This window comes from Ixodes scapularis, unplaced genomic scaffold (genome assembly GCF_016920785.2).
Source record: "Ixodes scapularis isolate PalLabHiFi unplaced genomic scaffold, ASM1692078v2 ptg002668l_1__unscaffolded, whole genome shotgun sequence".
NCBI classification, from domain to species: Eukaryota; Metazoa; Arthropoda; class Arachnida; order Ixodida; family Ixodidae; genus Ixodes; species Ixodes scapularis.
Window position 1 is genome coordinate 143,214 of NW_024610259.1, and position 23,231 is coordinate 166,444.

The 23,231-nt window shown below is 48.4% G+C and overlaps 1 protein-coding gene, 1 long non-coding RNA gene and 1 pseudogene across 2 annotated transcripts; all 3 read left to right on the forward strand.

The window, feature by feature from the left end:
* Positions 1 to 513: 513 nt before the first annotated feature.
* Positions 514 to 12,213, forward strand: LOC115319569 (protein ALP1-like). The gene is made up of 4 exons (XM_040504508.2): positions 514 to 629; positions 853 to 1,028; positions 10,983 to 11,146; positions 11,997 to 12,213. The coding sequence occupies exons 1-4, from the start codon at positions 518 to 520 to the stop codon at positions 12,211 to 12,213; spliced, it is 669 nt and encodes a 222-aa protein (XP_040360442.2). The 5' UTR covers positions 514 to 517.
* Positions 12,214 to 13,123: 910 nt separating this feature from the next.
* LOC120848282 lies at positions 13,124 to 16,080 on the forward strand. The gene is made up of 3 exons (XR_005717653.3): positions 13,124 to 13,179; positions 13,911 to 14,013; positions 16,028 to 16,080. It is a non-coding gene; the product is annotated as an uncharacterized LOC120848282 (long non-coding RNA).
* Positions 16,081 to 21,029: 4,949 nt separating this feature from the next.
* LOC120848317 lies at positions 21,030 to 21,733 on the forward strand (annotated as a pseudogene).
* Positions 21,734 to 23,231: the final 1,498 nt, after the last annotated feature.

Consider the following 23,231-nt stretch of genomic DNA (forward strand, 5'->3'; position numbering starts at 1 on the left):
CACCTCTGTTTTTGTTTTGGCTCGACGGGTAGGCGTGCGCTTCACGTTGACGCTGCACCAAACGGAAAGCACGGCGCGAAGCTGATGATGGACGATTACATAGATGAAGAAGAGGAGATCGCAATGATTCTCCTCTCGTCTTCGCTGCTTGCGATGGAGGAAGAGGAGCAGCGAGCGCCGAAAGAGCAGCGTCGCCGTCGGCGGTGGTGGGTCCGCCCATGTTTGCGAGACCGCGAAAGGACGGGACAAGCCAGCTGCCTCCTTCCTCGTCTTCGCTCGTATGACGAGGAGTATTACCGGGAGTAAGTGAATTTGGAATGTATACACTTGTGCGCTATGCCGCGAGTACGAGCGTGTTGGCTCGAACGACGCTGAAAACGTTGCGTTCTTTGTTATGGCTCTCCTCAAGCAGTTTAAACAAACAACTCGGATAGTGTCCCTTCCTCGACCGTACGAGGTAACCATGCTCAATTGTCCCATGATCATTTGTGTACGGGTTTCTTACAGTTTTCTTAGGATGCCGCCGCGGTCCTTCGACACTCTTTTGAGCCTCGTCGGCCCCCACATCACGAAGGAGGAAACCCGATTCCGACGCCCGATCTCTCCCGACGATTGCCTGGCTTTGGCCGGCAGGTAAAGATTTGAAAATTTGAAAACGTACCATGGGCAAACCTCATCTCGACATGCGTGCTCGTAATTTGATGTCAATACTCATGAGAAGGACCTCAGGTGGTTGAAATTAAACTTCGCTGCGGCATGCCAGAGGTCCGATGTTGATTTGCCTATTTGGCCTACTACCCCCAAGAATTTCATCAGCATGCCACCTGGGTTCTAGCGAATGTGAACAAATAGTTATTTTTATTTGCACATTTTTGGCAGCAGGTGAAATGCTGAGGTCCTCCTCATACAATTTCCTCTGTGGGAGAACAACAGCGTGCAAAATTGTGTCGGAGGTATGTGCAGCTATCTGGGACATCCTGAGTCCCATTTACTTTGTATGCCCGAAGACCGCAGACGCCTGGATCAGGGTATGGTTCAAACTTTCTGGTGTTGATATGCCGTTAGGTGCTGCTAGTGTCGCATTTGTAAACTTGGCGTCAGTGTCGTAGTATCAACGGGCACAAACAGAAATGAAGTCCCATTTGCCTTTCGGTCGTTCCATGAATATCGCAGTTGCGGAATGTGGCCACCCATTCAAGTCTGTTCCTATTCCTGGGAGTGGAGATTGTGCTAATTCCATTCCTTTTAACTTGTTGTAGTGGAGAGACTTAGCCCATTCCCTCTCTAGACGTGGCTGGGCGATCCTATTTCATTCCTTTAATTCTTCAATATGAAATGATGTCCATGGTGTTTGTACTTCGAAGCTGACAAAAACGAAAGCATTATACGAAAGAAAGCAATAGGAATAAGTTGAATAAATTCCAATATAACAGCGAAGCAGCATGTCCTTATTGGCAACTTCAAGCTCTGTATACAGCTGTCATGTGATCATGTGTATTGATACACGAGGTTTTGCATGCAGAAGTCACATGCAGGCTATAGCTTGCGCACATTCTTTAACGTACATCCAAAATTCACTCTCACTACATGAAAGCATTTCTATTCACCACAATATACTGCTTATTCATACCTAACCTTCTGTTGTAGGATAGAAAATGAGAGTTTTTGATACAAACTTAACCCTTTTATAACGGTGGATGAAAGACAATCCCAGGCAGCACCGAGTTCTGGGCCAAAACTTGGCTTGCGTCTGGCAGTTTAGGGCATTAAAAAGCCCGAAGAAGCCAAAGTAGTGCCAAACCTGACCTCCCTTGGCAACAGTCTGGGTATCTTGGCCCTTATTCGCCAAACAAGTGCCAAACTTAGGCTTCGCTGCCGGGTAGTTCGGCTGTGGTCTGGCATCTTGGGGCCTAAATCGCCTAAAAAATGCCAGATTTAGGCTTACTGCCCGGTAGTTCGGCAGATCTTTGGCATTTTTGGGCCAAAATCGCCAAACTAATGCCAAAGTTAGGCTTCACTTTTTGATAGTTCGGCTATCACCTGGCACATTCGGGCCAAAATCGCCACGGATGTGCCAGAGTTAGGCTTAATACCTTGTAGTTCGGCAGAGGTTTGGCATTTTTGGGCCAAAATCGCCGAACTAATGCCAAAGTTAGGCTTCACTTTTTGACAGTTCGGCTGTCACCTGGCACATTCGGGCCAAAATCGCCAGAGATGTGCCAGAGTAAGGCTTACTACCTTGTAGTTCGGCAGAGCTTTGGCATTTTCGGGCCAAAATCGCCTAACTTATGCCAAAGTTAGGCTTCACTTTTTCACAGTTTGGCTGTCACCTGGCACATTCGGGCCAAAATTGCCACAAATGTGCCAGAGTTAGGCTTACTACCTTAAAGTTCGGTTGAGATCTGGCATCTTTGGGCCCAAGTCGCCAAACGAGCGCCCAAGTTAGGCTTCGCTTCCCGATAGTTTGGCTGTGATCTGGCAGCTGCGGGCCAAAGTTGCCAAACAAGTGCCAGAACTAGGCTTACTGCCTTGGAGTTCGGCTGATGAAATATTTGATGTACGCGGGTGGTCTTCATCTTAATTAAATAGAAATCAAGTTTTATTCGGCTGGCAACTTTATATTATTTTGGGTGTCTCTTGATTTCTGCAGTCCAAAGGTTGGCTGAATGTTTTGACGCGGCTGGAGCAGGCTTTGCAAACGCAAATAAATTGTGCCAGAGGTTGCACTCGCGCGTAGGTAGACAAGCCAATATCGGGGCGCGCCGTGAGACTGGTTCGACATTATGGCGCGTTCACACCGGCGATCCGATCTAGTCGCGCCATAACTTGCATCGCAAAAGCGACCATCGCGGGCAAAAAGTGACGGGATTTGAGCAGTCGCTTGCTGACCCGACTTTTTACGATGCACTCTATTCGCGGAGAGGCCCAGCCAACCAACGGCGTTCGGAGCGAGAGTTTTTGAGAAGCGACTCGCCAACGAACGCGTTGGATTAGCTCATCGCGCACGCCAAATTGACCAACTAATTACTTTTATTTATTTTTTATTTTTTTTTGCGATGCGATTTAGTTGGATCGCGCGACTGCTTACATCCCCGGTGTGAATCCGCCTTTACAGAAAGTGCTGTCAATTGAGCTAACACTGCGCAAGACGGATGTACGCACGATTCCACAAGAGATATCATTATTAGGCGGCGCATTGCAAAAGCGAGCGTGGCTCTGTGCGTGTCTTGCATTGTGATTGAGCACTGTCAAATCCTAGCGATAACAAAGAGCGGAAACGACCGGGGCTCCGTGGCGCGGCTCCCGCATCACACTTGGGGAATGAAAATAAAATCCTGGAAATTGTACTAGTTTAGCGTGTTGATACTTTTTAAACATTAAAAGTGGAGACACAAAAGGGACGATACAGACAGGACAATCTGAACTTTAAAGGCCGTTGTACAAACGGGACGTTCTACAGAGAAGAACCTTCTCTCCCGAAGCTAGGGGACGGGGAGGGAAAGGGCCATCGTTGAGTGGAAAGAGCGTCTAGAGAATGGGATTAGCCTCGGGGCGAGCCATCCTCTCGAGAGGGAGTGGGGACGGAACAAAGCTGCCGTGGGGGTTCCGGCTAAAAGGTGGAAGAAAGTTAAGCTTGTCAAACGGCGACCTCGGATCCGAGGACGGGCACGTTAGGGAATTTGAAAAAAGCTGCTTGATTAGCCGGACGACCCAGTGCGGTCTACTGGTTCTAGAAGGTGACTCGGATGAAAAAACTCGTTTTGCTCGAAAACTCTAAAAGCATTCTGGACGTGAACTCTTGCCACAAATAAAAATAACACATGCATGAAAAACTACGAAGGCAACTAAGCTTTCTCCTATGATGGGAGAATGCGTGAGCATTACAGGCAGAGTTATGTTGGCGCAACTTGCAATAAAGGAAGACAAAAAAAGTTATGTTGGCCCAACGGACAGCGCGCTAGTTTCACGATCAAGCGGGCCTAGCTTCGAAACCGGGCTGGTTTTTTTTCTCGTGTTCCTTTTTTTCATTTCGTTTATTTATTTTTTTTTGTTTGGTCATGTAACAAGAAAAATCACATGAACAGAATTTTTTTTTGGCCACGTCACCAGATTTTTTTTTTATTTCTCCTTTCCTTCAGTCTTTCTTTTTTTTTCCTTTTTTTCGGTTTACCCTTCTTATCGCAAAACTCTTAGCTCCTATTTCGCGTTAAATTGGCGTTAGCCAAATCATTTTTTTTATGGCAGGGAATTCTGCCGTACGTACCCTATGTTACTATTATACCAACCCTGGCTTGCAATTTCTGCTATCCAAAGGACTGGACTATGCCCTTGCTCCATGGTACGTTCCAAAACGTGACTTCATAATTGAAATTGAAGAGAAACTCAGACATGTGCACGATGTCACAGCGGTAAATTTCGCGAGAAGCCGCGTTGTCAGTGTTTCGAACAATGTGAAACCGGCCGGGTCAAATTTAGATCGACAAGAACGCATTGCTCTTAATGAGTTGAAGTCAGACAGCTCCATCATGACTTTAAAGGCCGACAAAGGAAAAGGAACCGTTGTGCTTGATAGGGATGACTACATGAAGAAGATGTATGAAGTTATAAATGACAGTCGCTATTTCGTGAGGCTATCAAGAGATCCCGCTGCTAAGTCCGAAAGAGAGTTAGCTGACCACCTTCGAGAGCTGAAAAAGAAAGGACGCATCAGTGATGACCTATACCGTCATCTCTTCTCCTTTGACGCCGCGACACCCAAGGTGTATGGACTCCCCAAAATTCACAAACCGGGTTGCCCCCTACGCCCGATTGTATAAGTTATTGGTTCATCCACTTACAGCCTTTCCAAATATCTGGTTATGATTCTGAGCCCTCTTACGGGAAACAATGAGTTTAGCGTTCGGAATTCCCGTGACTCTGTTGAACTTACACGCGCTCAGACCCTGCTACCGCACGAGGCTATGGTATCCTTTGATGGGATATCATTACTTACGAATGTCCCCAACGCCCTGGCGGTTGATGTCGCCCGTGACCGGTTGTTGGCAGACCAGTCGTTGTCCGCTCGCACAACCCTCCTTGTTGATGACGTTATACTCCTTTTGTGTTTTTGTCTCAACCAGTGTAATTTTAGTTTTAATGGGGACATATATCATCAGGTCAGCGGATGCCCTATGGGGAGTCCAGTTTCCGTAACCGTCTCGAATCTCGTCATGGAATATGTTGAGGAAAAGGTAATGTCTGGCATTGATTTCCCCGTGAAGTTCTACCGTCGCTATGTCGATGACACTTTTGTAATAGTTAACAGAGAGAACGTAACCGATTTTCACCGCAATTTGAATAGTGTCCACCCCTCAATTCAGTTCACCTGCGAACATGAAACTGATAGTACCTTGCCGTTTTTATATGTACGCGTCCATAGAACTAGTGAATCTTTCTTTAAGATGGAGACATCCGTATATGGTAAACCATGTGACAGACAAAACTCCCTTGACTACCAGTCTCATCACCCTACTCAACACAAAAGCTCAGTTGTAAGATCGTTGCCTTCATCGTTCAGAAACAGTCCCATCTAACTCAACACTTAGCGATCAAGAACTTAGCCATGTGCGGGAGGCTTTGAAGAAACGTAACTACCCCGACCGGTTTATCAATCGCGTTAAGGAACAAATGTCCCGTCGGCGCCCGGATCGAGCCGAACGAACACGTGACGTCGTGTGCATCCCGTACGTTAAGGGGGTTTCGGAGGCATTGGGACGCGCCCTTAGGCCGTTGGGGGTCCGAACTGTATACAGACCCTACGGAACAATTGCCAATGTTATCTCCAAGCCAAAAGACCCGACCCCGCCAGAGGCAGAAAGGGTCGTGATCTACCAGGTGCAGTGCAAGGAATGTGACGCTTCCTACATTGGAGAGACGGAACGAAAAAGAATAACAAGACTAAAAGAACACGCACGGGATGTCGCCAATTCCACGAACGCCACCCGCTTCAAGTCCGAACTCGTCGACCATGCATGGACGTCAGGACACCAATTTGACTTTGACAAGGCGAGGGATAAAAGGTGGGGACTGAGGAAGCTGCTGGAATCTTGGTTCATCCAGAACGACAAACGCGGAAGTGATTCATCGCTGGTAAACAAGAACCGTGGCCCCCTGCCGGACATGTACACAAACTTTATGCCTAAATAGCCGAACTTTTTTGTGCGACTCTCACTCGCTCTGCGCTCTACTGAAGATGCCTCCCGCATGGGAGGCGAAACGTTTAATTAAATTGTTATTTTTGTGATGTCAAGCCGTTTTTGTTATTACATTTATCATGTCTTCGCCCGGCTTCTGGAGTATTTTTGCGCTCTTAATTTCACCGGTACGACAGCCATGGGAGGCCACTGCGAGCGAGTGGGGACAGAAATAATTGAGGCTTATCGGATGGCGACAAGCCCGAAAAACCTAACCACCCCGTCCATTTCGCACTCAAGAAAGGAGATTATCTTTCTGAGGCCCTCAATGGAAGCCGAACGCTGACAGACTAGGCAAGGCGACAAGGTCACCGGCAGAAGCGGCCTTTCCTTTTATGCGTTGTTGATTCCCCTTCGACCTCGCCTTTTGCAAATCCTCCCCACCTGCTTTGTGTCTTCGTGTGACTGTCAGCGAGCGCGACAGCCGCTTAGGGTGAAGCGAAACGCGTGACCCAGCGTGACCTCTCTACGTAGGACGCGTAGGACAAAAACGTTTGGACGAAACTTTTCACGTGACTTTCTCTGTCACGCTGATGGGATCTCTGGGGCTGTCGTTTTCGCCGTTTGCCTAGTTATAGATATAAGCGGGCCACGTAGGTCCGGCTTTCGAACTGCTCTTCAGTGTTCTGTTGCTTTCGTGCGCTGCAGACGCGGCTGTGTTTTTTCGTCGTAAACGGTCGGAATACGTCCATGCCAATTTTTCGGTAACAGCCATTTTTTGCACCGGAGTTTGTGGAATACTTGTGATGTGTTTGTTGGACACGCTTCGACAAAAACTGCTCTTCGCCGACGACGAGACGTCAGTCCTCGAATCCTCGAATGTGTTTGTGGGGTGCCTGAGTTGGATTATGCATCTATCAAGGATTACATGATATCGCTCCTTTGTTAGTAAGTGCACTGCAAGCATTATTCTGATAGTCGTCCTGCCTTCCTCTCAATCTCCGCGGTTTTTGTGTGATGAGTTTTGCTTGGCATGAGGACAGTGTTAATTGTATTTTATAATTTGCTTTTCGTTTTACAGAGAAGTGTGACCTTTGTAAATATGTTAAGAATACACTGTGTGCAATGATAGTTGTTTAATAAACTTCTGGGAGCGATTGAAAAAAATTTGTTTGTCCGTATAAGTGATTGGATATGCAACAAATGACATGCAACGTACACATACTTGCACGACGTTCGGCCAATACGAAGCAGACGCATCGTAGAGTTTTCGCACAATAGTGCGCGAACGCTAGGCCGGGTCGAAACAGCTGTACGGCAATACCTGCGGGGTATCAAACGGTGGTACAAAACTGGACAGTTGAGCGATATTGGAACCGACTTTCGGCCGGCACTGGCACGATACTGCAAAGTATTGACGTGCTGCTTGGGAACGGAGGTGATGACATCTTACCATCGTGTTTCCAACGCTTGTTTAATTTATTTCTCTTCTGGGACGCGTGAAAGAGCACTTCTGTGACACACCAGAGATATTCGAAACTTGGGCTGGTCTCTCGGCTTTCTTTGCCACTTTTGGCACTTATTTGGCACTTCAGTGGGTAGCCAGAGAAAAGCCAAACTTCGGCATGCCCCAAATCGACAAATTAAGATTTACTGCGGCAGTTATGGCTCAAGTCTGGCACCTACTTTGGCGCTCCTCTGGCAGACTAGAGAAACGCCAAACCTTGGCACGTTCCAAATACCGAAATTAGGCGTTGCTCTGGCAGCTATGGCTGAAGTAGGGCACCAACTTTCGCGCTCCTCTGGCGGACCCGAGAAAAGCCAAACTTTGGCACGTCCCAAATACCGAAATTAGGCGTTACTCTGGCAGCTATGGCTGAAGTAGGGCACAAACTTTCGCGCTCCTCTGGCGGACCCGAGAAAAGCCAAACTTTGGCACGTCCCAAATACCGAAATTAGGCGTTGCTCTGGCAGCTAAGGCTGAATTATGGCACCAACTTTGGCGCTCCTCTGGTGGACCAGAGAAACGCCAAACCTTGGCACGTCCCAAATACCGAAATTAGGCGTTACTCTGGCAGTTATGGCTCAAGTCTGGCACCAACTTTGGCGCTCCTCTGGCGGATCCGAGAAAAGCGAAACTTTGGCACGTCCCAAATACCAAAATTAGGCGTTACTCTGGCAGCTATGGCTCAAGTCTGGCACCAACTTTGGCGCTCCTCTGGCGGACCCGAGAAAAGCCAAACTTTGGCACGTCCCAAATACCGAAATTAGGCGTTACTCTGGCAGCTATGGCTGAAGTATGGCACCAACTTTGGCGCTCCTCTGGCGGACCAGAGAAACGCCAAACCTTGGCACGTCCCAAATACCGAAATTAGGCGTTTCTCTGGCAGTTATGGCTCAAGTCTGGCACCAACTTTGGCGCTCCTCTGGCGGACCCGAGAAAAGCCAAACTTTGGCACGTCCCAAATACCAAAATTAGGCGTTACTCTGGCAGCTATGGCTGAAGTATGGCACCAACTTTGGCGCTCCTCTGGCGGACCAGAGAAACGCCAAACCTTGGCACGTCCCAAATACCGAAATTAGGCGTTGCTCTGGCAGTTATGGCTGAAGTATGGCACCAACTTTGGCGCTCCTCTGGCGGACCAGAGAAACGCCAAACCTTGGCATGCCCCGCATTCACAGATTAGGATTTACTATGGCAGTTATGGCTCAAGTATGGCACCAACTTTGGCACTCCTCTGGCGTACCAGAGAAGAGCCAAACTTTGGCATGCCCTAGGATCGCCCAACTAAGGCTATAGTTAGGCACCGTACTTTGGCGCTGATGAGTGCCATGGTGCAAAAACCTAACTGCGCCAAAGTTGGGCCCTTATGTTTGCCAGACCTTTGCCCAAGTTGGGCATTCCTCTGGCGTGCTACTTGGGATGGCACCGCAAATATAAAAGCTTGCAAGAAAAGACGGATGACCGACGCAAAGAGCATTGTGACAGTTCGGAAGTTTGAATATAAACGCAGTGAGGTGTTCGAAATGTACGGTCTATATTAAGATGCGTCTGTGCTTTAGGATATTTTCATATTTCCAAAGCTCTCGAAGTGCATCGCACTTGTCTATGATGTGTGATCAAAATAAAACAAAATATTGTGCGAGAAAAGGGGACGATGTGGCGAAAGCGAAGTGCTTAAAGGGATGGTGAACCGAAATTTGGATTAAAAAAAAAAAACAATGCAGGAGTTGTAGGCGGGGCGCTACAATCCATACAATACTACTCGCAATGCGATATCTCGAATGAACGGCCATATTTTTGAAAAAAGAGGTCGAGATTGAACCAGGCCGACGAGGCGCGTGACGTCAAGATACCGTGCTTCCTCTTCTCTTTGCTTCGCTCCCTCAAGGCCGCGAGGCGGAGAAGACGCGAAGCCGTTCCCTCTCCTCAGAGAAACATGACGTCAACATTCCTGCCAAATGCTCCTCCTTTTTTTGTAAAATACGGTCATCCGTTCGAGATATTGCTGTATGAGTGATGTTTTGGTGTTTGTAGCATCCCGTTGCACGCTTTTGCCGCGTTTTTTGGGGAATTCAAATTTCGGTTCAGCATCCCTTTAAGATCTAAACACAGTTTTTCTTGTTTCAAAGTTTAAAAGCTTGTCAAGCCTTTTCCTTTGCTCCTAGTGAAATGTAAGATCCAACCGATATGTTCCCTAGATCTATTACAAAACCCCGCCATAGTGACATATAGGCAGTGCAAGTGAAATGATCACATACTTTACTGTGCTTTTATTCACGACCACTTGCTTTGCCCCCGTGCACGGGGCTGGCCAATTTCTTAGTGGCTGCCATTGCGACGTTTGGGGCGTGAAAACGCGGATTTATACTCTACTGACAAATTGAAGTTTTCCCCGGCTGCCCCTTCTATATATTGGTGCTGTCAACGTTGCAACTGCACGATGACCCGCTTTTCTTTGCACAATAAGCCCCTTCATCAGAGAATGCACCTATACTTTGTTTCACTGGTACGAGCCAAGGCAAAGCTACAGAGTGAGCCTCACGTTTTAAGCCTGCCTGTGGTACACGTGAGCTTGTGCTACGCAAGTGTTGTTCAAGGCAACGCTTTTATCTTCGGCTTTGCTCACACTTGGCTTTGCTCACACATGGCTTGCACGTGGCGTCATCGGACCGTGCTGGTGGTCATTCCAACTTGTTCCAGCTGAGAAAACTAATCTGATGGTGCGAAGTGCACGCTGCTGAAGGTATGCGCTCAGCAGCAGCACAGATAACACCAACATGGCCACTGATAGGACGTCTGTGCTAGTCATGTATAGACAATTGCAAGCAGGGCAACTGGCCATCACCATTTCTTCGCTTGTATGTGAGTAAAAATTGTACACGTGCAGCATGCGCATGAAGCCTGTCGAAGCAACCTCCACGTGCATGCTGCACGTGTACACAGATGGTGCTTGAGCCGGAACTCCATTTCGGAATTAAAGGGTCCAATCACACTCCCATTCCTTCCTCCCTCCACTACCCCATTCCATTCTCATTCCATTCCGGATCTATGGAAATGTGGAAAGGTTCCAGAACCATTCCAACTCCGGGGTCGCAACCCTGATGGATATCAAGTTGACGGGTTTGAATCTCAGCCAATGCGCTTACAATATGATTTCGGCTTATTGCAAAAACTTCACCTTATGACCCTGGTTTCAGTTGCACGTCCAAAAGCACCCGTGTGGTTGAAATGCATCGCAAGTTTATGCTGGTGTGCACCAGATACTATATTTGAGTGACACTTAACCCCCAAATTTTGTTTTTCAGGTTGCTGGCGAGTTCGAGGAAAGATGGAATTTGCCACATTGCTTGGGTGCGATTGACGGCAAGCACGTCAGCATCGAGTGTCCTGCGAAGTCCTGCAGCCAGGACAGAAATTATAAAAATGGCTTCAGCAAGTCGTTGCTTGCTGTTAGTGACGCCTACTACAGGTGAGGCTTCCTGTGAAATATGATGAATGTATGGTAGTTATTACATACCTTATTAATTACCTGGCAACATCAGAAGAGCTAATAAATATCTCGGCTATCAGTGAGATGACATAAAACACAAATTTGACTATGCCTCTCCTATATGCATTTCCAAAAAAGGCATCCTAGGTGGTGCCCCACGCGTACAAGCATGTATAATACTCGCGTGAGCACATCAGTAGTAGGCTTGCAACTGGCTACTTTTCTAAAGCACTGCATGCAAGACTGCGCATTGCAGAATTGCAAGAATATGCTCAAAGCTTGTGCAATATGAAACATTTATTTTTGTTGTAGTTTTTGCATGGAGTGCATTATTTGTTCGCCGCTAAGCTAGCCAGAATGCCAGACCTTGACGCTTCAGCATCAGCACATTTCAGCCGCACGTGACGTTAGTAGCGTAGCCAGGATTTTGTTTGAAGTGAGGAGAAGGGGGGGGGGGGGGAGGAGGTATGGTTCATCAGCAACTCCCCACTCCCCCCGCCCACATACACACAGAATTCTCTTTTCTGTACAGGGTGGCCAGAAGAAGCGAAGTTGCTTAGGTGGCTGCTGTTCAAAGGTTTATGGGTGGTCATTTCCAATTTGCACAGGTTTATCATTTGAAAAATGTAGAGGTTATAGTTACTGAGCACTTACTGCCGTTGCTGCTACAGAAATGAGGTGAATTGGATGTTGTCACGTGAAAACTGTGCAGTTCACATTTACCGATTTGTCTTGACAATGCTTCTGATATTTCACATGTTTCTTTAAATGATATGGAGACCGGAAAGCTAAATGCACTGATGTGTTTTCTCTTTTTTATGCGTATTAGGTTCCTGTATGTGGAGATTGGCCACCATGGCAGCGAGTCGGACGGAGGCATCCTCGCACGTAGCGAGCTACAGCGCAGCATTGTCGGAGACCAACAGGGCATTCCCCCAGATTCTAGTCTAGGCAACATTGGCAAAGTGCCTTATTTCTTGGTTGGGGACGAGGCCTTCCCGCTGAAGAAGTACCTTATGCGGCCTTATCCAAGAAAAAGCAAGTGACCTCTTCTCTCTCTCCCGTCTCCGTCTCCCCCCCCCCCCCCCTTTATTTATAGATAAAAAATGTGCCATGCTGTGCAAATCTAGGTCACAAAGAATATATTTCTTTGCTGAGGATATAACAAGTTCCCAAGGCAATGTAACAGTGCAGAATAGCCAGCTTTTGATAGTGTCACAAAAACCCAATGGAGACACAACTACATGATGGAGGTAACCTTCAAAAATTAATTTGTGGAGGAGTGACACACCGGGTAAAGCGATGGTACATAATGAGGGCATGCCTGGAGATGAATGTGGTGTAGTGGGCATTTTACGTCTCTCACAATCGTGGCGAATTCCACTCGTCGTTTTGGAGCGATTCGAAAGCGATCCTCGCTCTCGCCTTTAGACCAACAAATGCTAGCTCGCGCTTGTCTGTGCATAAAGATAGCAACAAAAGACCGCTGAAAATCCATGCCAAATCGACCATTGGAATTCCCCATCAGTCTTACTTGCATTAAATGGCTTTGCATATGTTTCTCTGGAGCCAATATGAAAATGACTCTGTGCTGCAGGCCTACGGCCCACACGCACTGAAGGCCAGACGGACGATACTGACCAAGCACCTAATGAAGAGAGGCCATCTGGGGAACGCAAGGCATGCAACCGGCGGCGCATCTTCAATTACCGGCTTAGTAGGGGCCGAAGGGTTGTAGAAAATGCCTTTGGCATTCTCGCCTAAAAGTGGCGCATTCTGCGACGCCCTTTTAGGGCGAACACAGAAAACACAAGCAGATATGTGGCAGCCTGCATTGCGCTTCATAACTTCCTGCTCAAGGAATCGCAGGTTTCCTCAACGTCCTATTGCCCACCCGGCACTGGCGACACTGACGACTGGGAAGGCAAGGAAAGAGCTGGCAGTTGGTGGGCAGAGCCCAACTCCACTGCTGCACTCACCAGCCAGTCAAACACGCGTGGTCGTCCCACCAGGTAGGACCAGAGCAGGCAGAGAAGCCAGTTTTCACTTTTCTGTACATGTCATTAGCAACATGCAGGTACCCATGACCTGTTCTCTAGTCCCATTTACATGTTGTCACTAATCTAATGTCGAGCATATTTGTGGCAGAGGTATCATATCAGCTGTACAAAGAATAAATAGATTTTCACAGGTAGTGTTTTAGTCAAGTTTGATTACTCTTAATATGAAAAACTAATAGCATAGTATATTCTCTTAATTCCAATTTCCAGAGCTCAGGTACATTAACGAAAAATTTTACATGTCGACCATTTGCATCTGGATACACAATAATAGTTACAGGGCTGAGTGGAAGTAAATCGCAACAAAAAGGCGTTGAGGAACGTTTGTTCAAAGTGCCAATTTGACGTTTGCTTACAAAAAAATTGCTGCCACAGGCATCGGCATATGCAACTACATTTGCGCTACACTTTTTTATGGCAAGGGTAATTGTGCAAAAGTCTATGCACCATCAGCTCGTTCCATAGCAAGTACTTTTTTTCAGTTCTGTTGAAACAAGGTATTTGTTATGTTTGCATAAGGTGACTAGCAATACCAGAGATGACATTTATGTTGTGCAAAAAGCTTGTTTAAAGCAGAAAAATGTAGACTTCATTCGTTGTGTTGTGGAATTCATGCATGATTGCATCCTTAAGGTTGAATGACACTGTCTCAAATCTTATACACATTATTGTGATGTATCCAGCTTGGCCTATGCCATGAGGGACAAGCTGTCCCACTACTTCATCACTGCTGGGAAGGTGCCATGGCAAGACGACATGGTGTGATGCCTTGGCAGGAACAAGTAGGTGGGATTCTTCACTTATCCAGTTGCAAATCGAAATCAAGCACTGATCTCAAATGTTGGTAGCTGTGCAGGTGATGCATGCTTCACGAGAAAAGTGGCATGCAATAAAATATACAGTCAGTGACACACACACACAGTGCTGACTTTCAACTCAAATTGTCATTTTATTAGATATATAAGGAATGATAAAGATATATGGGGAAGGAACAGAAAGATAGATGAAGGTATGACACCAAGTTGTCTTCTTTTTCATTTTCTGCTTATTTTTTTTTTAATGGGAAAGCATTAACTGTCTCATGGGGCGAGCCGACATCATCAGCTTTGAAACCGCGCCAAACGGCACGGCAGGGTGCGGGCAGAGCGCGCCGCCCTGCCGTCGACACAAATACGCTGCAGACAAAATAGGGGAGCGGAATAATGAGGTAAGTACATGCTTGCGCATTCACAACTCATAAGCAGTGTTTAGGTGTACCTTGAGCCTTTTTTATTATGGGATATTTAACTCTTAATAAAAACACTGACATGAATAATGTGGCGTTCAATAAACTACCTATCTTGCCTTTTTTTTTTGCTTGACACAAGATAAGTGTAACAATAAAAACATTGGAAAAAGAAAGAACACACACTCATGAAGCACAGACACTTCTTAGACGTAGCAGAGCATGATACAAAAGCAAGATCAAGGTAAACTCCACTCTGTCTCACTAAAACTGTGCAGTGCAGCCAAGCTGCAGCCCCCGTCAGCCAATCAGAAGATCGAAGGTCACCCTGCACAGTCACGCCGTGGGGTATAAGTGTGCGGTTTTTCTTTATTGGCCTACGGGGGCTGTCGCTTCGGCTGCACTGCACGGTTTTAGCAGGACTGGGTACAAGCCTTTTGCCAAGTTTGGCATGCATTGGCTTAAAACTATGGAATGCGGTTTGCAGGTTCGGTCGTGTTCTCTTTCATCACAGTATACATTAAATTGTGAATGTTATGCATTGTGTCCAGCTGCTGATCTGCACCTAGTGACCGCAGCTGCTCTGTCAGTGACATGCAAAAGTGATGTACAGCATCAGGAGTGTGCCTCCTCTCTTCTGTATTGAGCTCGATCTGTCTCAAACAGGCAGCAGCTGTTACAGCTGATGGCGCACTGCTTTGTTGTGGGCTGAAAAAGGTGTTTGGTGTGAGAACAGATTACAAATAGTGCAATCATGCCATACCTTTGTTGTGGTTGCTTGTTTCCGTTTTTTTTTGCAACTTTTCGTGGTCTTCGGGCCCTTAACATAGGAAAATGCAGTGGTTTGAGAAGCAATAAAAGACAAACTTTTAAAGGAGAGGGAACACCGATAGTGTCACTGCAGTCGAAAGTGGTGCAAAAGCAATTCCCCCCCCCCCCCTCCCCCGACTTTTCAGAAGTAATGTTTACATTTTATAAAGTTGGTAAAGCGGTCATAGCTGGACTCAGGTTGCATAAAAACAATAGTCCACTTGCCTCTCTTTATCAGAGTTCTCCTGCTCCAGCAGCGTTTCTCTCATTTGTTGGGACCTGGAAGCACGAAAGAAAATGGTAGCAAACTGTATCTGCTTCACACAATAATGGATAGAAGGAGCGCCTCTTTAGGTCCTGTAAAATCTTCAAATTGATTGTTGATGTTAGCATATGACTAACATCTAATTTGAGAGTGATGTGCTAGTTTTTTTTCATTGAACGGACAACATAAGTGGTTCTTTGTTTTGCATATTGAGTGTCGATCGTGGAGTAGCAGGCTTTCAATTAGCAAAACCAACGCCTTTACTCCGATTCACAATTTGTGTTCACTGAGGGCAAAGGAAAGAGCATGAGCGCAGAGCTTTGCACAGTGCTTCGTTTGTGTGAGCGCTTGCACAAAAGGCACATTCGAAAGCTGTGCGCTTGCATCCGCATGCTGAGTATAACGTCTCAGCGTTTTTGCAACAATACCAGTCCCAAGAGGGCACATAAGCCTATGTTACATTTATTTTGTTTTATTTGTTTACCTTGAACTCTCTTCAGTTGTATGCGGTTCCGTGGAGCTGCTGGATGTACCAGCTGCACCCAAGTCCTGGTAGCTGAGAAACGGGCTGTCGGCCTGTTCTTCCCCAACGTGCCGTTGGTCAGCGATGCTGCCGTCAGACGACAGCGAGCTGCTGTCTCTAATAAACACAAATGTTCTCAAATCAGAAAATGCCTTCGACTGAATTTTCATTTAAAAAGAAGTAAGCTAACCAATGACATGCATGACTTAGCACAGTACACGAACTAGAGCGTAAGGCATCACAGCTGTGCAGACACGTAGCCAGGGGGGGGCGGCATGGCCCCGCCCCCACCCCCGAAATCTTCCATTTTGCTGGGATTTCCTTTCCCCCCTCCCCCTCATACAGCATTTTGTCATGGGTGCCCCCCCCCCCCCCCCCCCCCCGAAAAAAAAAAATCCTGGCTACGTGCCTGCAGCTGTTTACCACTCTAATAGAAGTACGCCCACATGAGCACTGTACACCAGAACGGAGCAGTCACTTGCAGCAGTCTGTACTCCCAACTTGTAATAATTTGCATTTTATATGCTCAATATTTTTGTATGCTTAGTTTTTGAAGTAGAGATCGGCATTATTATTGCCAAAAACATACCGTGCCTCTGTGCCCAATACGATGTTATTCCGCAGGCTGCAATGAAAACCGATTCGTCGTAAACATGGCGGAAAGATGTTTAAAGTAATGCGCAAATCTATTTCACACAACATGCCCTTGAATCAGCGAAACTGGTTCAAAACTGCTGCACGGACCAGCCTGAGGCGTATATAAAAATTTGTTACTTACATCGGAGCTTCGGAGACCCACTCCATCACTTCCATCATTTGTTCGAAGTGTTTCCACTTCACCGTGGGCACGTCCGCTGCGCCGGCGCCACCCTTCATGCATGTGGATATTCCATTTTGCACCTTCGTAAACGAGTCCTTTAAATTTTTAAATTTATTTTTGCACTTCTGTCCTGCAAACACAACATACAGTGGTTTTACAAGTGCTGTTCGGCACCGGCGATAGTTGTGGCGCACATGACCGACGAGACCTGGCACCGTTTTTACAGCACAAAAGAGTACTTGTCATTTTCGCTGCATTTTGCGATTTCTTCGTCGCTGGTGTGCTGCGTTCATTTCTTCCGTTAACCGACACGCCCGCATTGCTTCCTTGCTTCGGCGACACACCGGTACATTGTTACAAGAACAAATGACTAATATTGGGGTCGCATGCTAAGGTAGCTGGCAATTCACAAGATAATACCAAATAGGGGGGAAGCTTACGGCGCACTGCAGTCTAAACCCGCTCCCTCTAAAAATTGCAAGATTTTGAAAGCACATACCTTTCATTCCGAATCCCGCACCGATCTTGTTCCACAGTTCGTCTTTGTACTTGTTATCTTTGTACGACGCATTCCTAAGGTCGTAGAGGCAAGGATAATTTTTCACAATGTCAATCAACATCTCCGCTGAATATGGGGCGGTTGAGCTGTCCTCGTTCCCAGCCATGCCAGAGACGCTGGATACCGTCGACGCCATTGTCAAAAACGAAGTGGGAGAGCGCATACTCGTGACGTAGCAGCTTCGCGCTACGCAAAAATGTCACTTCCGGTCACACTTCCGGTCAGCGAAACGCCTCGTTCGGCGGCAGAAATAGGTCCGGGACCTATTCGGCTCGCCGCCGCGTTTCCCGCCCAGCGTTTCGCCCCAGCGGCAAAAGTTGGGCGGATCCGCTAGCGGATCGGCAAGTGTAAACGTACCATAAAGTGGTTTCAGTCCAACGCATCACTTTCAAACGAGAGGGCACTGAAGTTAAGACCAAACACTTGATTTTGACATTTGAGCGTCAAACGTTTCCGGTGCTTGCCAAAGCTGGCTACTAGAACTACCGCGTGCGACTCTATGTTCCTAACCCACAGCGGTGCTTCCGATGCCAGAACTTTGGTCGCGCAGCTGTCGAGGGAAGGAGACGTGCGCTAAGTGTGGGAGCCACGATCATGTTGCCGACAATTGTGAAAATGGGGTTTGCTGCGCAAACTGCAAAGGTCCCCATCCAGCATACTCTCGCACCTGCCACTTGTGGCAGAGGGAGAAAGAGATTTTGACGTTAAAGGGGCGATGCAACAATTTTTGTACTTTGCGCAAATACCGCTTAGAACGGATCCCTAACGTTAATGACCTATGAAACACGCGTTCGTTTTTCACCCCACGCAATAGAAGTCCCAGAAAAAAATTAAAGAAAAACGAGCAGCGTTCACCCCCTCAACTCGCAGCCAGAACAAGCGGCCACGTGATCTGGAGCCGATTATATGCCGCCAGTGTTGATCATAGCCACGCGCTGGGGTTGGCAAAGCGCAGGACACGCGCTGAGTTCCAGACATTGTTATGGCTCGGCTGTTGTCGTCGTTGCAGCGATTGGACACGGGTCACAACCCGAATGCTCCTCGAGCTAGCAATTGTCACGAGCCCAAGTCGAGTGCCCACGCAATGCTCGGGTCCAGTCTATGAATCGCATTCAAATATCGTCACTTGGGTGTACTGCGATCCCCGAGTTACGTCATCAAATTTGCAAAGGAGAGATTGAATGAAAATGATCGCTTTTGTCCTTGAAATTACACCGCAACAAAGGAGTTTCTTGGCCAATGGCGTTGCGTGTGAGTATCCTTGAGTCCCAGGTGTGCCAGTAAGCTCGTGTAGAGAGAAAAACATTACAATTGAATATCGTTGCACAGCTCCTTTAAGAGCTAAAGAGAATATATCCTACCCTGAGGCGAAACAAAGGTTGTCCTTCATCTTGAAGGGCTCAAGCTCTGACGCGGTGCGCAGTGGCCCTGCACCGCACATGGAATCTAGGGCCACCCAGTTTTCACTGGAAGACTTGGTGGACCCTCCTCGGGCCCCAAAACTAACCGCGGGGAAGCCGTGTGTCCCAGTTAACACTGGGAGTACAGATGCATCCTTTGCCCCCAAGGCAAAGGAACGGGCCGGCTGAACGGCCGGCCCATTCTAGTGGGTCTTCTCCACGGGATGAGGAGCGAGGCCATCGCTCCAGCTCCCTGGATGCAGCCCACCAGCCTAAGGAGCAGCATGGCTCACATGCTGCTTCCAACCTCGAAAAACCTGGGAAACACAGCTGTGGGTGACGCTCGACCCCGCACGTCGAAGCCGCCTTCGGCTGGGTCTGGTTGTGGAAAGAGGTTCGTACCGCGGGCTTCTGACCACGCAAACAGTGGCAAAACTGCCCCTATAGAGCAGGCTTCACAAAAATCAGTCAATCCTGCTAACCCTTCTGGTCCTTGATCGGACCAAGAAGAAATCTGTGCACCTGTCCCGCTGAGCCCGCACGACGATGCTCTCCTTGATGTTATGGAAACGTCTGGTTTTGTTCAGGTGTGCGGTGAACCCTCATACAGGTCGATACCAGGCAAAGCGTCCTTCTTAGATCTCGTGTTTGTGAGCAACCTTCCCCTCATAACTGACTGTTCCATCCAACCGAGCCTGGCTGGGTCCGACCATAACGCAATCCGCTTTTCGAGCCTCTTGACGCTGCCGAAGTCTGGCCATTATTTTAAAATGGTACGGAACTTCTCCAGGATGGACCTGCCGCACCTGAACAGCCTCCTATATGTCGCACCCTGGAGTCTGGTCCTCGACACTCCATCTGTAGATGAAGCTTACGACATGTGGCTGGACATCATGAGCGCCATTGAGGCAGATTGTGTGCCTTCCAAGCATCTGTCCGGCCGTCGGAGGACCCCCTGGATCTCCAATGATATTATACCCCTCTCCCACAAAAAGAGGAAACTCTTCAGAAAAGCCAAGAAGACAAATCATCCAGACGTCCTTGCTGCAGCACGAAGAGCACAACGAGACCTGAAAAAGTTGGTGTATACGGCCCACAAGGAGTACCTGTGCGTGGTCGCCGAGAAAGCTGCGCGCTTTCCCAAGCTTTTCTGGGCATACATCAAGAGCCAGCGCAGGTCCTCCTTTGTCCCAGAGTTCGAAAGGGACGGCTCGGTTCTCAGTGACCCTAAAACTATTGCTGAGCTGTTTAGTGACCATTTTTCCTCTGTATGGGCTTCCGACGCTGTCCTAGATGTGCCTCTAGCTCTCGGCACTCCCAGTGCCCAAACATCTGACTGTAATGTACCTACCAGGCCAGTGATCACAGAGGACGACACTAAAGAAGCGCTGCGCTGCCTCAACGCTTCCCAAAGTGTAGGACCTGATGGCGTTCACCCTGCATTCCTACGAGCCTGCTCCACCAGATTATGCTCAGTCCCTACTCAGCTTTTTGGCAACTTCCTCTCGGCGGGAAAGGTGCCACGGCAGTGGAAACATGCCATGGTAACGCCTGTACACAATGGTGGGAAGGCGCCGACTGACACTGCCTCATCATACCGCCCCAACTCCACGACCTCCGTAGTTTGCAGGACCATGGAGCGTGTAATAAACAGAAAACTGCTTGCTCACTTCGAACAGCATAATCTACTCACTGTGTATCAACATGGTATTCGGCCCGGTCGGAGCTGCGAGTCGGCCCTGGCTGTTCTCATCAACACTGCCAGTGAGTACCTGCATGGCCGTACCCCCTCTGCGCTTGTTCAGTTGGACTTCCGGCAGGCATTCGACAGAGTAGACCATAAGATCCTCATATGCAAGCTCCGTGCTTTTGGCGTATGTGGCGAACCCCTCAACTGGTTGACAGACTTTCTATGTGAGCGAACTCAGCGCGTTGTGCTCCGTGGTGCAGTGTCTGATACAGTTGGGGTCTTGTCCGGTGTTCCTCAGGGCAGTGTGCTTGGACCCACACTTTTCAACGTCTACATCAATGACATTGTTACATCCCTGTACTGCAAGCCCCTGCTTTATGCAGCTGATGTAACTCTTCTGCACCCGATCTCTAGCCTTGCTCACCAACAGGAGCTCCACATGACCTTGATGCAGTGTCTGCTTGATCCTCTGAGAACAGGCTCCCTCTAAATGTTGCCAAGTGCTCGGCTATGGTGATATCCTGCGCCCGGCAACCCCTGGCCCCTCCTAGTCTTTGCCTTGACGGTGTTGCCCTGAGGTGGACATCAAGCGCAAAGCTGTTGGGTGTCACCCTGGACGCCCAGCTACGTTTCTCCGCTCACGTTGGAAAGGTACTTTCGAGGGCGCGTCGGCAGTTCGGATTTTGTCTCCGTGTAACCAAGGGGGCTGGACCCGAGATCTTAAGACATCTCTTCACTGCACTTGTGCTTCCTCAACTTGAGTATTGCTGCCCCATATAGAGCCCCCACCAGGAACACCTTGTAGCGGCACTGGAGAGCGTCCAGCGTCGGGCCGCCTACGCCACCTTGGTTAGGCGGCGCGACACACGCATAGCACGTTACCGGGAAATGCGAACGGCCGATTTACTGCAAGCTGTTGGGTGGAACCCACTTGCCTTACGGCGAGAGGTGGCCTCCCTACGACTGCTGACCAACCTTTTGATTCTGAACTCAAGCCAGTCTGGCGTTGTGCTCCTTTAAGAAAAAATCGGACCGGTTCATTGCAGCCTATCTTAGCCAGAACTGAGAGGCATCGCCAGTCTTTTGTTGTGAGGACTGTGACGCACTGGCGATCATTGCCACCTAGCTTCACCCTGTGCCCACCCACGGCACGAGACGAAGTGAAGGACTTCTGCCATAGAGTAACTAGCCATCTCCGTCATTCGCTCACATAGCCTTTGTGCAAGTATCTAATTGTTGTTGTCATGTTTTTTTTTTAACTTGTATTTGTCAAAAGTATTTTGTTGCTTTTGCTTTCCCCTCCCCCCTCCCCCCCCCTCCCCCTCTTTAGTTTGGGTGTTTGCAGACCAACTGGTATGGGCCTTCGGCCTTTCTGCTGTACTCCCGACTCTCCTGAGCCAAATAAATGAAATGAAATGAAATAGAATGGCAGACCCCTAAGCAAAAACACAAAGAAAAAAGACCGGTAGTCCATCCTCCTTAAGGCAGAGCATGTCACTAGTGCAACAAAAAGGCCTAGTCTCTGTTATATGTGTGGCAGTGCTCGTGCCTTGACGTGCAGCGTGCGCGCGAGACTATCGCGTGAACTGACTGACTGCCTACCCGAGCGAAAGCATGCAGCCGTGTTCTAACCGGGCTGATTTCTGTAACCTGTTTTTCTTGTAAATACAGCACATTTATTGGCGACGAGGATGTTCGAGTCCACGGGTTGGATCATCGTCTGACTGCTGAGGGCTTGGCTGGAGCCAAGGATTGTCCAGCCTCGGAATCCTGGAGCGGCCATCAAGCGGCAACCCCTCAGCGAAGACCATGAGTCGCATCGGGCACATCGAGTGTTTCGACGATACGACGAGCGACTCGCGCTCCGATGAAGAAAGACTGGCGTCATACCTCCTGGTAAACGAGGTTCTTGAAGGTAAGAAGGTCCATGCCTTCTTGAGTCTCATCGGTCCGAAGACGTACGCTTTGTTGAAGTCGCTTACGGCCCCGCAGTCACCGTCCGAAAAGTCGTTTACCGCGTTACTCAAGCTTCTGGGCGATCATCTTGCGCCGCAGCCATCCGTCATAGCGGAAAGGGCGAAGTTCTACAAGCGTTCGCAAGAAGAAATAGAGTTCATCGCCGAATTTGTAGCGGTACTTCGAGATCTAGCACAGAGCTGCAATTTTGGAGGCTTTCTTGATGAGGCGCTACGTGACCGTTTTGTGTGCGGCCTTCGCCGAGAAGATGTACAGCGCGTCCTCTTCACAGACGACAAAAAGCTGACTTTCCAGAAAGCGGTAGAGAGAGCTCTTGCGATGGAAATAGCAACTAAAAGTGCAGCGTTAACGCACACCAGCGGTGCATCGGTCCCTGACGTCCACAAGGTTCGGGTCGACCACAAAGCGCGGATCGACAAGCAAGTACCAGAGCAGTCAAGTTGTTTCCGTTGTGGCTCGACCTACCATCGCAGTGATGCGTGCCCCCACGTCGGTGACACATGTTTCAAGTGCAACCGGAAAGGGCACATTCAGCACGCCTGCCGTTCGGGTAACAAGAAGCCGACAAAATCGAAACGACAAAGGCAGGTGAAAACGCTGACGTTCATTCACGACGCGGTATCTCTGCAAGCGGTCAAGGCTGCGGGCTTGGAACCGATCACCGTACCCATAAACGCTGACGGTGTGAAGCTTACAATGGAACTTTACACAGGCGCAGCTGTGTCCGTTGTCTCC